The 13,564-nt window shown below is 43.8% G+C and overlaps 1 protein-coding gene across 1 annotated transcript in view; it reads left to right on the forward strand.

Moving 5' to 3' along the window:
- SH3RF3 (SH3 domain containing ring finger 3) overlaps positions 1 to 13,564 on the forward strand; it is a 237,272-nt gene that overhangs the window by 189,359 nt on the left and 34,349 nt on the right. The window contains exons 5-8 of the mRNA XM_031605134.2: positions 695 to 795; positions 4,131 to 4,301; positions 7,856 to 8,109; positions 11,771 to 12,075. Coding sequence (XP_031460994.2) covers positions 695 to 795; positions 4,131 to 4,301; positions 7,856 to 8,109; positions 11,771 to 12,075 — 831 coding nt within the window. The remainder of the gene's footprint in view (positions 1 to 694; positions 796 to 4,130; positions 4,302 to 7,855; positions 8,110 to 11,770; positions 12,076 to 13,564) is intronic.

The raw sequence follows: 13,564 nt of genomic DNA on the forward strand, positions 1-13,564 counted from the left end.
AGACAACTCCAAAGAGTTTGCCCTACATATTTTAGCTCAGCATTAAATTTTGAAAGAGGAATTATCACACTCAGATTTGCCTTTCAACATCAGTAGATGGAAAATATACCTGCCCGGTTCTCTGTATGAGGGTGGTGGTTTATTCGCTGTGGTAAAAGTAGAGCATAATTTCTGCATTCAGAAATGGAGTTCTGGGTTAAGCTGTCACCTGTCTCTTTAATAAGGAGAGTATTCCTCAGGACAAGAACCATGTACAGAGATGTGACTGCGTTTTGGAAATGCAATAATATATTCTTCCCCATAGATCCATAAGTCATTAATAAAAGAAGTTAAAACTGAGAAAAAAAAACAAGCCACTGAGGGAAATGGATACCTTTACCACAAAAGCTACTATTGCAGAGATGTGCATGTTAAGCTGATTTTACAGAGCAGTCAAGTAGTTTTGTTTCCTAAAAGTTAAGGTTTGCACACAGATTACATCTGATTTTCTCTGCCACATATGTAGAAATGCAGTTAATAAGCTAATATCCCCTCTGTCAGAAATGTGCTTCTAGAACATGTAAGGCTAGAAGATTTTTTAATGCAGCATTATGAAAGTAGGAAGTCTGTGAATTGAGAAATGATGCGCCTTCATTTCCATTTCAGGTAACAGTGGGCTTCACCTTAATCCTTGCATGTTCTTGTATACTTTCAGGATTCCTCCTCAATTGGAACAGCCACGGTGGCTGGTCCCAGGACAAGTGCAATAATTGGAGATCAGGGAGTACCACCGAAGGTCCAGCTCCCCCTCAATATGTAAGCATTCAGCTCGTCTCACTCACTTCTTACTCTTTGTTTCCAATCATGTGCATGTGTACGTGTGTTTGAAGTCTGCAAGCGTGAATCTCGGCTCAGGAGCACTGAGAAGAGAGATACCACAATTTCTTACACAACTCAGCCTCTGATGAAGCTGAAAAATGAATCATGAGAAGTAAGACTTCCCTTTCTCTTTGAGACTCCTGCTGTATTTATTACTGCTACATGAATCACTGTTAAGGAAATGGAATGCCTCTCAACTAGGGAAAATCTTCCTCCTTCATTCAGCTAAAGCTCTTTGAAAGATGTAGTCCTATGTAATCAAACATCTGATACATTCATCGTTAACTAGAAAAAGGTGACCCATTTGCATTTTTTTCAGTGCCGTCAGCAAAGGCATCAAACAAACATATAAAGTACAAGGGTATCATGGGCATGTGAGCTTGTTATATAGCGTGTGGAAAAACAGAAGGTTGACTAGGTAAAGAACAGAGTGATAGCTTTTGTTATAATAAATCTCTTCCAGTCCAATTGGCTAATTTGCTATACCTGTATAGTCTCAGCCATTTCCTCTGATCGCACATGCTTCATGTAAGCAGTAGAACTATATAAACACATACATACACATGCCAGTATTTTAGGGCGCTTTTCTTTGTTCGTTTGTTTTTTGTTTTAAATTAGTAAAATAATATCTGAATTCAGAAATTGTCTTCTAAAATAACAGGAAATCTGCTTTAAGGAGAATGATGGAGTTGGAACAGAGCAAAGCAAAAATTGTTCTTGGGTACCAGTGTAGGGCCTGCACACCTGTGGGGTACTACGTGTCACTGGGTACTCCTCAGAGATGTCACATCATTACCCTGCAGACACCCTGTTGGAGCCTGTGTGACACACAGTGGGCAAAAATTTATTTCAAATGGTGCCATAATCAGCAGTATTTCTGATATTTAGTTGCTGAATCAGACTAATTCCTGGCTCTATGGCAATGCCTCTGCCCTTGTGCCTCAGCAGCCCTCCGCTGCTCCCTTCCATTCTTCTCATCTCTCCTGAGAAGCAGCCTCATCATCCACTCAGACATCCTGAATTGACAAACCAAGCTCCAGCCAAGGAGTTAACATTATCTGAAGGCTGTACCAGACCTGGAGAAGCTCAGCCCTAGCCAGGCCAGTGGGAGTTTTGCATTATGACTGGACTCACAGATTGTTCCCCCAGGCCAAGACTGTGAGCTGTGCTCTTTCTTAGACATTTTTAGGGAACTGAATTGAGGGAAGATTTTTTTAGGGAACTGAGGTGGGGGAATTTGCAAAGAAGAACAGAAAGAAACTCATAGAAGAACTGGAGACAGCTGCAAAAGAAAGCAGCATACAATCCACATTAGGGCATTTTTCTCTGAACCCTCTTCCAGTATCTCAACCTGTAAATTACTTTATTACATGTAGTCCTTTGGGAAAAGGGATAAGTGAGTACGACCATCTAAAATGTTCTGTCCTTGACTCCTGATTTACCCCTAGCTACAGAATATGAGCCAAATTTAAGCAGTGATTTTAAAAGGGGAAGGTGAAGCCACGCTTTTTGCTACCTCAAGTGAGTGCAGTTCCCAGCACTTTGCATTATGTCCTAACAGAGCCCTGTGCTGAAGGATTAACACTGAAGCATGTAACCTTATTTCGTGTCAGGGTGATGCGTTTTAATGTTCTGCAGCTCAGATGTAGCCTCATGTTTTCCTTCAGGTGAACAACAACAGACCTGCTCAGGACCACCTAATTATGTAGACTAAGCAAAAGATGTGCAGGATGGTTTCTCCCATCTGTTGATTAGTGAAATACAGTTTCTGATTAGGTCTTTGTACCCCATGCGCGTGGTAAATATGGCCAGGCACATCAGCCTAAGGATGCCCCAAGGAGCTGTTACCAAATATTTCATATTCTGCTCATTACTGCTGTTTATTTACTGCCTTCAGAATAAAAATAAGGAAATCTGCTGGTGACATAAAGGAGGAGAATAAGGAAAACTAACAGGATTTATTCAGCAATTATATTTCCTAGAAAGCAAATGTAAAAAGTCATGTATCATTTTTATTGGCTGCAAGTCTAAAATCACAGTGGTTATAGTTTTCATTATTTCTCTGGTTTGCAACTATAAGTTAGGCAGCAAACCTCTTCTCACCCACGCCTGAGCCTAAAAGCATTCTGCTGCACTTTGTAGTGTAAATGCACTTCCCATAAGTGTTTCCCCATTTGTCCTAATCTTTCTGTACCTGTCAAACGCAAAGACAAAAGAAAACCCAAAACTCAATGTACAACCTTGATCAAGAATCACCAGAAATCCCATTGTGCATTTGTATAAAGGTGACAGTACCAAAAAAAAAAATGGTGTTTACAAAGGAAATGTTGTTCTGCATGTGCATTCTTGCTATCCTATCCAGACTTCCTGTTATTCCCCAAAGTACAAGCAATCATTCTTAATTTTCAACAAGGATATCTCTAAGCAGAGAGAATACCTTCAGGGACTTTAAGTTGTAGTCATTTCACAACATGAGACACGTCCCCAAAGTAGCAGCGGAAGAACAAAAGAGAGATAAAAAGGAAGATTCTGAACAAAGGGAATAAATAAATGCTGTAATTAAATAAATAAAAGGCTCTACTTATTGGGACTGGCACTAAATATTTGAGTATACTTGCATACAAAACGTCCACAACCAAATTCTACCACTGAGCTATGTCAGCCTCTGTCACTTTTTGCTTTGCCCACACAGTTCAAGTATTACCAAACTATATCAAAACAGTTCAGTGTGTTGTTTCTATAACTAGCCAGCATAAATAGCACAGTGAAAAGTGCAAGAAAAGCAGCCTTTAACATTTGTGAGGTAGCCTACCCATAAGACAAACTTCTGAAAATCTGCACAGTAGAGGTGGCTCACACCCTGAAGCACAGGAATGTATGCTTCATCCAGGCTTTGAGAAGCCTTCCTGCCTGGGTCCTGATTGCACTGACTGCAACTGCTCCTTCTTCTGAGATTGCTACTAAATTCTTGAGCTGAGTGATGCTTTGTGGCAGTGTTTTGCTTCAGTTGCACCCCGTGTGGAAAGTTTGCTTTGCTAATCTCTAAATTACCCCGTCCCTTTAATCTCATTAGCTGTTCCCTTATTGTCTCAGCACACAGCTGATCTGTCTCTGTCATTCCTTGTTCCTTGTGCTGTAATGATGCCCTTTTTCAGCCACTGCTTCAGAGCAGTGTTTCTGCTCACCTTCTGCTCCACAGGGCTGGAGTTGAGGTGGGACAGTTGGTGGCTGATGTCAGCTGTGTGTTTTCTTTGTGTGACCTCTCCCCACAGCTACCTGGCCCTGTATGCCTACAAGCCCCAGAAGAATGATGAGCTGGAGCTCCGCAAGGGCGAGATGTACCGGGTCATTGAGAAGTGCCAGGATGGCTGGTTCAAGGGGACGTCTCTGAGGAGCGGCATGTCTGGGGTCTTCCCAGGGAACTATGTGACACCTGTTTCCAGGTGAGGACTGCCAGCCAGGGTGGAAGTGCCTGGGATAGAGTAGGAAGGATTCTGTGTTTGGAGGATGCCAAAAACAAGGTGGCTCTGCTTTTCAATCACGTTCCCCATACCTGAATTTTTTTTGTCCATTGCAGACTTGGGTAGCATGACTTGCTGGTGCAGCATCAGTTATCCACACTCTCAGAAGACTTAACTAGTTGCGTTAGGTGACAGTATTTACAACCCCCAACTTTACAAAGTCTGATGTTCCCAGCTTTTATTATTGCTCAGAATGGAAAAGACTCTTTAGTAGGGCCTGCTATGACAGGACAAGGGGAGATGGTTTCATACTAAAAGAGGAGAGATTTAGATTAGATACAAGAAAAAAAAAAAAAGGCTTTTTTTTTTTTATAATAAGGATGGTGTGGCACTGGAATAGGTTGACCATAAAGGAGTGAATACCCTATCCCTGGCGACACTCAAGGCCAGGCTGGACAGGGCTCTGAGCAATGTGATTGAGCTGTAGATGTGGCATCTCTGTTCATTGCTGGAGCGTTGGAGTAGATGATCTTTAAAGGTTCCTTCCAACTCAGGTGATTTTATGATTCTGTGATCAATTTGCTACTCATTTCGCATTCTTTTGTAACTACTGGTCATGTACCAGGACTAAACAAAGCAAGGAATGCTTGTGGCTTGCTTTGTACTAGCTCCTCACCTAGATTTTGTTTTTCTGAAATCAGACCTTTTGGATCATTTAGTACAAGACTAATGTTTGAACCATTAGTGTTCAGAAGTGATAGAAGAGTTCAGCAGACTGTTTCATTTTATCTACCTTTGTCTGTTGCATGGGATGAGAAAAGGAAAGAACAGCATGTATGGGGAGGAAAGCCATTTGTCAGAGTTTGGTATTGGAAAAGAACAAATCAGAGTGTTTCTGATCCATAGCCTGCTCTGACATAGTCTGAAAGCTGAGGAGAAAGTTCACAGGCTCCCCAACTGCTTTATCACATATGTTCCTTGCAGACAAATGCTGCCATGTGTTTGCTCGTCTCTCCTTTAGAGCAACCCTGGGTTTGCAAATTGAGCATCTCTTCTCACGCACTGTCAGTGCATCCTCCCATAGGCACATAATCCCCGCATCTTTTGTTTCTCTGCAGAGAAAAGTACTCCACTACTCAGAGAGTGTTGATCTTCAAAAATTGGTCCTGGTTTCTTCCATCTTCAGTTTATATGAAGTCTGAAGTCTTTAATATGTGGTCTGGGCAAGAATAAAATAAAGAACAGATGAGAAGATGATGACTAAGCCCGTTGACAGTCCTAACACTGCATTTTAGCTTTAAAAAAAAAAAAAAAAAAGCATTACTTCATGGGGTCTTCACTGCTCATCAACCTAAATGTATTTACCTGATTTTACAGTGGCCCTTGGCAGCCTTCACTCCTTGCCTCTTCAGTTTTTAATTAGTAAAGCGATTTGTGCTGAAGTGTTGTTGATCTGAATCAGCAAGACTTTATTAAATGCAGCATGTCACAGCTAGAACAAGACACAAAAGTGCTGAAGGGCAAAAGTCCTTTCCACTAAGCCCAAAAGCAGCCTTATGATTATATTTATGATCCTGTGCACTAATTAAGTTCCTGTGTAAATCACTGTCAGTGAGAACAGCAAGAAAAATCTGCTAGCAACAAAATACCTTGTTTGCTGCGCTTTAAACTTGCTTTGTTCCCTTTTGTTTTGACAGTAAAGCAGAGAGTTAGATTCGTACATGGTTTTCTGCCACTCCTTACAAAACCCGAGAAAAAGAAGTTGACCATGAATTTAATAACTGTGAACTAGATTTACAAGCTGTCAGAGCACATGTGAGGAAAGCATGGTGAGAAAAGGGCAAGCCTCTCCAGGTAGACTGAAAGACATATTTTGCCATATCCAATCTCCACCCAGGAGTACTACAGTCACAAATGAGGTTTTTGTACCTGTTGGTGTACAGGCAGCCCTCTGTGGACAACTAGGTGTCCTTTTCTGGCAAACCCAATCTAGCACAGATGGCCAAGCCAGTTCCAGCTGATCCTTGCTCCTATTCTGCCAGCTTTTCAAGGCAGATGACAGTCAAGATTTCCATCTGGTGGGATTCCTAGCCTCTTTCTACCTGAAGGCTGATGAAAAAAGTTTGAAGAAAAAAAATCAGAAGAATTACATTTAGCAAAATGTAATCCAAGCAAACCCTGTCTAGATTTCATATGACACCAGTAACACGGTGTTTTTCCTCCTGTGTTTTTCTTTGTTAAGAGAAGGGGCAGAGGAGACAGCTGTTTTCTAAACCTTCCATCTTATCTTCCACCCTGTCCTTTGGCCTGTCTATCAGAATTCCACTCTTCATCCCTCCAGTCTTTTCGTGGGGTTGCTTCTCCAGTCTGTCTTATCCTCTAATTGTACCTGATTGTTCAGCATATTCCCTCCTCCTTCCTCTCCCACACAACTGCTTGGGACCCCAGTAGTTTTCCCAATCCCACCCCCATATGTTGGTCTTCCACCCTGTCTGCTATATCCTTCTCCTTTGCTCACACCCTACAATGTCTTATTTCCATTTCCTTCATAATTTGTTCTGCATCATATCCCCTTTGCTGCCCTTTGCTGGTGGAGGCCCTTGGCACATGGAGCAGCTAAGGAGAGGAGGACAGCACAAAAACCTCTGTTTCATAGTGTCTCCTGCTGGGAAATTACTGAGAAACTAAGCAAGAAACTCAGCAAGAGCTGCTGAGCAGCAAGCGAGTTTGTCCATTGCTGTCCTCCTGCCCTGGTCGGAGAGTTTCTAGCTCAGTGGTAAGAGCAATGAGAAGTGATTTAGACTGAACTCACTGCAGGGCCTCGTTCCTCCCTGCTGAGGTCTTCATGGTCATTCAGATGAGAGAAAAGTTATACATGCAGCTTAAGATAACAGGAAAAGAGGGCCCTATTATTGTCGAATTTCCTTTCCAGTAAGGGTAGCTGCAGTCACTTGCCTTTTCTGTTTTCTTAGCGAGTCTAAGCTAGGGCTGCTTGCACAGGTAAAGCTCAGGAGGCAAAGCAAAGCTCATAGGTAAACCAAAGGAGCTCAGGCAAGCCCACCCCTGCCAAGCCTTCTGCTTTTCAGTCCCCTTTAAAAGCCACACACCAATTTGCTGCTTTCCATCTTGTTTTCCATCTGTGAGGCTCTATGCAGGTTTGGCCCTAAGGAAGATCTCCGAGTCTGTTTTAATTATTGCTCCATTATTGCCTGTAAAATAGCTTCTGGCCCATAAAACAACATTTGGGAGATACTAATTTCTTCTGAATTTAGATTTGCATTTTCAGTAGAAATTATATAGACAGAAGCATAGCCTAATAAAAAAACTGGTTGGAAAAATTATCTTTTCTGTTTTCACCCTACACGTCTTTGCACGAGATGAGGGGGTAAAAATGTCCTCCAGTATACTTATTGTGTCCTGTAAAGATACAAATAAAGCTCAGTTTAATACTCGAGGGAGTACCGCGTTGAGTAACTGGGGACACCCATCATTGTGTTGCCCAGGTGTTGAAGTTTGTGATCTCCATCTCCACACAGGGTGCCAGTGGGAGCCGGGCAGCCCAGGGCCAGCGCAGCCGGGGGAGCTCAGGCCCCGAAAGGAGCCCCTGGATCCATCCACCCTGTTGGGGCCGTGCATGCCGCCGCCGCCGCCACAGCTGTCAGGCCAGCCGTCCCCATCACAACTCCTCAGACACATCCCCAGCTACAAGCAGCCTCTCCACAGCTGAACAACTGCCTGAGGTACTCGGCACAGCAGCCCGCCAACCAGACCCGCAGCGCCATGCAGATGGGTACGTACGTGTTCCTGCAGGAGCCTCCACAGCCGCCCCAAGCTGCCCATCCCCGCAGCTTGTTTCCACCAGTTCCAACACAGCTCCGCGTGGAATAGACTGTGCTTTATTCGCTTGTAATATTTATAGGCTTCTATTGATCTCTGGGAACCGCGTTTTGTTTATCAGATTGTTCTGTTGCTACAGCTGAAATAGATTACGGTGTTTACAAATATTTATTCAGTTTATCTGAGCGAAAGCAAGCACCCTGCATACTAAGGAGATTAGCAGTCCCGGGTCCGGTTGGCACACTGACGGAGAAATACTGCCCGTATCACAGAGCAAGGAACGCACATCTTAAAATTAAGAAGCATTTCATTGGGCTGCAGGGATGAAAGGTATTTATTAGGCAGAAGGGGACCCGGTGTTAGTGATAGAGAGAGAGATCTGAAAAATACTGCCACCTTTTTGGAACGAGAATAAGAGCTTCTCACGCCAGGGGGGCTCTGTTCTTTCTGGGTTTCCTTTTTGATGTATGGCACAATTTTCTGGAGCACAATTTATTCCCTCTTCCCTGATGTTAAGCAGCTCTGATGTTGAATAAAGTAAAAGTAAATCCTGCGGTGGAACTTCACAGAAAAATTTAAAACATTTTGTTTCTGATACTTTATAGGGATGTGAGCCACAGTGTTTACAAAGGCAGATCAACAAACGCAGTGAGACTGAGGTCTTTGATACAAAATGAAGCAAACCCAAATGAGCAATATAGTGTAGTGTAAGTCATGGATTCATACCGTTTGAAGCCAGAAGAGATCACTGTGACCATCTAATCTTACTTCCTGCGCAGTCCAGGCCAAAGACAAGAAAATGTAATCAAATACACGTGAATGTGAATCTGGAACAGAGCAAGCTCCTTCTGCTCAGCAAACATCAGCAGGACTTTACATGCCAGTTATGTCGCACTGGGGGATAATCAATTTATTCTCTTTTTGTGTAGTTTAGAGGGCTGCTGCTTTCTTTCCCCTCAAGACACACTATCAAAAGCCCTTCTGCTCCTGCAGTGTAAAGGCAAAAATATCCCTTCTTGTGCAGGGCTTGCAGGGTGCTAAGGGAGAGCATCTCTGGTAGTACAGCTTCTGGGAGCTTCCCAGTGCCTCCTGTGCCCATGCAGTCAGGCAAGTGGGATCCCCTGAAGTATTTTTCTTCATAACATATGTCCTGACTGATACACAGTGGACCACTGCCCCTCAAGAAGGTCTCTAAAGTCCTGCAGGATGAGGTAATGCACATTCCCTTTTTGAGAAGCTTTCCAGGAGAAGCAGGCTGGCACAGTATTCAAATCACGTTTTCTGTTGGCTTGCAATATGTATGAGTAACAAATCAATTTTGCACAAGGCCACTAATGTAGGAATACACCCAAAATGAAATATGAGTGGTGTAGAACAAAAATAGCCTTCAGTGAGCATTGCTAATTAATAGCATGTTTGATGCAGCACAGTCCAGATCCAGAGATCCCAGAGCAAAGGCATACATTGTAACAGGAAGAAGATGAAATTACAGGAAAAAAAAATGTGAGAGCCTTGCTCATGGTTGATTTTTCTCAGGCCTTTTATTTTGCTGGTTTACTTGCTTTCTCATTCCTTTGTGTTTATAAACACTGAGGACTATATGAAAGAATTAATGTACCTAATATAATTATCAAATTAGTCTTCCACATCCAGATACATGCTGAGAAATTCCATTACGGTGCTTTTTCTTCAGATTTAGGAAAGCCATTCCTCTCTGCAACCAGTAGTTCAAAACCTTGACCCTGCAAGCTTAACCATCTCAGAAAATTAGATTTCTAGCAGCTGAGATTGCTCATTACACAAGCTTCAAACAGGAAAATCAGGAGATAATCGGTTCAAGATAACCAGTGGTAGTCTGGCTCTCCAGAAAAGGATTGCACTTTCCAATAGGTGTTCTTGGTAGTCCAGGGAAAAAGGAATTGGTAACTAATAAGAAGAACAGCCTTGAAGGAGTCTCTAATAACAGCTTTTATTGCCTTTCTCATGCTACATCTAAAATCGCTGCAAGATTAAGACCAGTTAATGATAGTTTTGTTGGTTTTCTATGAACAACATTAACAGAAAGAAATGTCTACGGTGAGAGTTCCTGTGAGGGAGAAACATGTAAACTTCAGAGGTGCTAATCTGATGATTTCTTGCCCATCAGGTTCAGCATTATACGGCATAAAGCTGAAGGATTAAATTTCCTCCCAACTACATGAGTATGCAGCTGGTAGTCAGTGTGACAAATGACACTCATTGTCATTTTAATCCCTGGTAATGGGTGCTGTTGCTAACTATAGAAACAAAAAAATAATGGTTTGAGTTGTTCTAGCATTGTTGCTTAGTTATAGATTGAGTGAACTCCAATAGCTGCTTTTGGTCCCGGGTTAAAATGTATCCTTTAGATGAATTAAGGAATCCACAGATCAGTGCAATTGTCTTGGTAGAAGAAATCTGGCTTCTTGAAATAAAGCTTTTTGTTGGGAATGGTAATTTGGACTTCATCCAGAAAGCTGCAACAAAAACAAGGAGGGAGGCAAAGTGAGTGCCCAGTGACTAGATTGTGTGCTTTCTCATTCTAGGTAGATGCCCTGACCAGCAGAAGAGGCCACTGATGAGAGGGTCAATAGGTTGTGCTCAGAAAAGTGTTCAAATGTTCATATGTTGCACTGGTGCAGAACTAAATCAGATTATGAAACCTTGAAATGTGAAATGGGTATTTGCCAGCCAGTTCTAGCATTGAATCATTTAAATGGGGGAATGTCTGAATGTGTACTCAGCTTCTGCTCTGTTCCTACCTGAAGTGTAAGTAGATTACACCTAAGCAGTCAACCAATGTGGAAGTCAAAGGAAACATCATTGAGGGAAAGGACCTGGAGCTTCATCACGTTTCTGAAACATGGGGCATGCAATGGGCTCACAGATCCCTGGAGAGGTGACCTCAGCAGTGAGTCGTGGTCACTATTAAACAGCTGAGCACCAGTTCAGGTTCCTAATGCTTACAGCCAGAGTGTGCTCATAAGGGCAAGCTAGACTAAAAGGCACTGCACAGTCTCTAAGGGACCTTGTTGGCAGGGATGAGGCTGATCTCAGAAAGTCTCCCGTGGATTCCTGCTTAATTTACCTTGCACAGCTCAGTGTTGTGCCGCTGATCATTTTGTTAAGGCTGAAACAAGAGACCTTCATTTGTAATTGCCTTCTCCAAGCTCATCATGGATCATGCGAGCTAACCTTTTAGGCCCCATACTTTAATGCCCCCTAGCATTTCAGGGAGTTAACAGCAGCATTAGGAGGGTGTCTTGCCAGTTTGGAAAACAGCTCAGATGAAGTGAGATTATGTATTTAAAAAATCAGTTTGACTTAGGAATTATTTCTGAGTGTGGGGATGGATAGCAAGATAGCAAGACTAGCCCTCTGGCAGCAGTAGGGAGGAATAGCCATTTTGCTGACCACAGGCCGGACTTTTGCAGCTGGGAAATGGAATTTCTAGGATTTTGCCAAGAACACATTCGGGCTCAGGCATCCTCACTGCAGGCTAAGCGCTGTAGGTCTCCATCACCCCCCAGCATCCTTTCAGCAGTGACTCTGGCAGCACGGTGGGGACCTAACCATGCTCTGACCTCCCTTCACAGCTCACCCCCCGGTTCCAGCGCCGGAGCGTCCCACCGCCACGGTCTCACCGCTGCGGACGCCCAGCTCACCCTCCCGCCTGCCGGCTACCACCATCCGGCCTCACTCTGCCATCTCCCCGCAGCACAGCCACCAGCCACCCACGCCGGGGGCCCGGCCCCTCATCCCCCTCACCTCTGCCGCAGCTGCCATCACACCGCCCAACGTCAGCGCAGCCCACCTCAATGGTGAGGCAGGCAGCGGACCTCTGGGTGGCCCTGCAAGCCCCAGCACTGCTGGCAAGGCCGAAGAGAGGAAAAACGAGAAGGTAAAGGCTGCTGTTGTGGGCAGAAGTGGGATTTAATCACTTGCTGTGCCACGGGTTATTTCCATGCTTTGTCCTTTCCCCACCCCTCCCTGGGACTGGTCTTATGTTGCCCTCCGGGATGAGAAGCGAGCAGAGCTGCTCTCGTGCTGAATTTGGCTATTCTGATAACCAGCATCCAGTTCTCACAGGTTTGTGGGAAGATATTGTAACAGGCTCTTGGGTCTCAAGAAGAGATGGCCAAGTCACAGCAATATGGCAGAAATTACATCAGGTGATAGAGACCAGCAAAAGCTGCCTGCAGAAATGTGTGAGCAATCTGAGCTATTTTACTACTTTGCAAATATCTGGGTTTCTTGCATAAAATGTCATTGCTGTGGCACAGAGGAGCAGGGAGAAAGGCCTCAGACGTGTCTCACTGCAGCATGCAGTAGGCCAGCCCTGCAGGAGCCAGCCCTGGCAGCCATGCTTCTTTCCCTGATGCACCTGGCTGAGCAGAGCTAGCGTGTAAAGCTGCTCTCAGCGCTCTGCCTTTTGGGTTTATGCTTTCACCAAATGTTTTCCTTGGGTTAACAGCTTCCGTTTATCTGATGGGAGTTATCTCCAAGCTGTTTAGCTGAACCCACTGTTGAAATGGCCTGTTGGAATCACACTCCTGGTTTGTACTGCTGTAGGAAGAAGAGCCAGTGTGGCTTGCTTTTCCTTTGGGCCTGTGAATATACCTTCTTGTATGTCCCCCATGTTTTTCCGTGGTGACAGGCACATACAGGGTAAACATTTACTCAGAACATGGTAAACTGAGATTGCAGATCTCTCATGTGGTCATGGTCACAGACTGCTCCTAGTTTCTCGATGAGAAATACAAGCCTTAAAATTGCTTCTGTAGTCCTGCCCTGAATTGTCTCTGATTGTCTTTTGGTGTAAGGGGAAAGGTATAAACTGCTACCCTAGGCATGAAATTTAGATATTTGCTTTTGAAGAATGAATTCCAAGTGTTCACTGAGGGCTCCATGGTGAGTAAGCAATACAGTACTTGCTTCTTCTGCAAGCTAGAGGAACTTCTGCCATGGTGGTAGTTTGCATGTTGCTTCAGAACTTTGTGTAGTAGCATATTTAATACTTCCTAAAATTAGCATGCAATTACATAGGTCTGTGTGGGACACAGCAAAATTTCCTAGGTAAATTTATGTTGAGTTTCTACATAAAATTCTGGTTAACCATTCCCAAATGGTTACACCTTTAAGCACTGGCATAGGCTGCCCAGGGAGGTGTTGGAGTCACGATCCCTCGAGGCATTCAAGAACCATGTGCATGTGGCACTGAGGGATGTGGTTGCTGGGCATGGTGGGGGTGGCCTGGAAGTTGAACTAGATGATCTCAGAGGTCTTTTCCATCTTTAATGATTCTAGGATTCTATACTGAATTTGAATGCAGGGAAGGAAAGTTATGATTTCTGTGCTCCACAGATAAAGAGGAGAAGCAATAATATACT

The sequence above is a fragment of the Phasianus colchicus genome, chromosome 1 (assembly GCF_987193195.1).
Source record: "Phasianus colchicus chromosome 1, bPhaCol1.hap1.1, whole genome shotgun sequence".
Taxonomy (NCBI): domain Eukaryota; kingdom Metazoa; phylum Chordata; class Aves; order Galliformes; family Phasianidae; genus Phasianus; species Phasianus colchicus.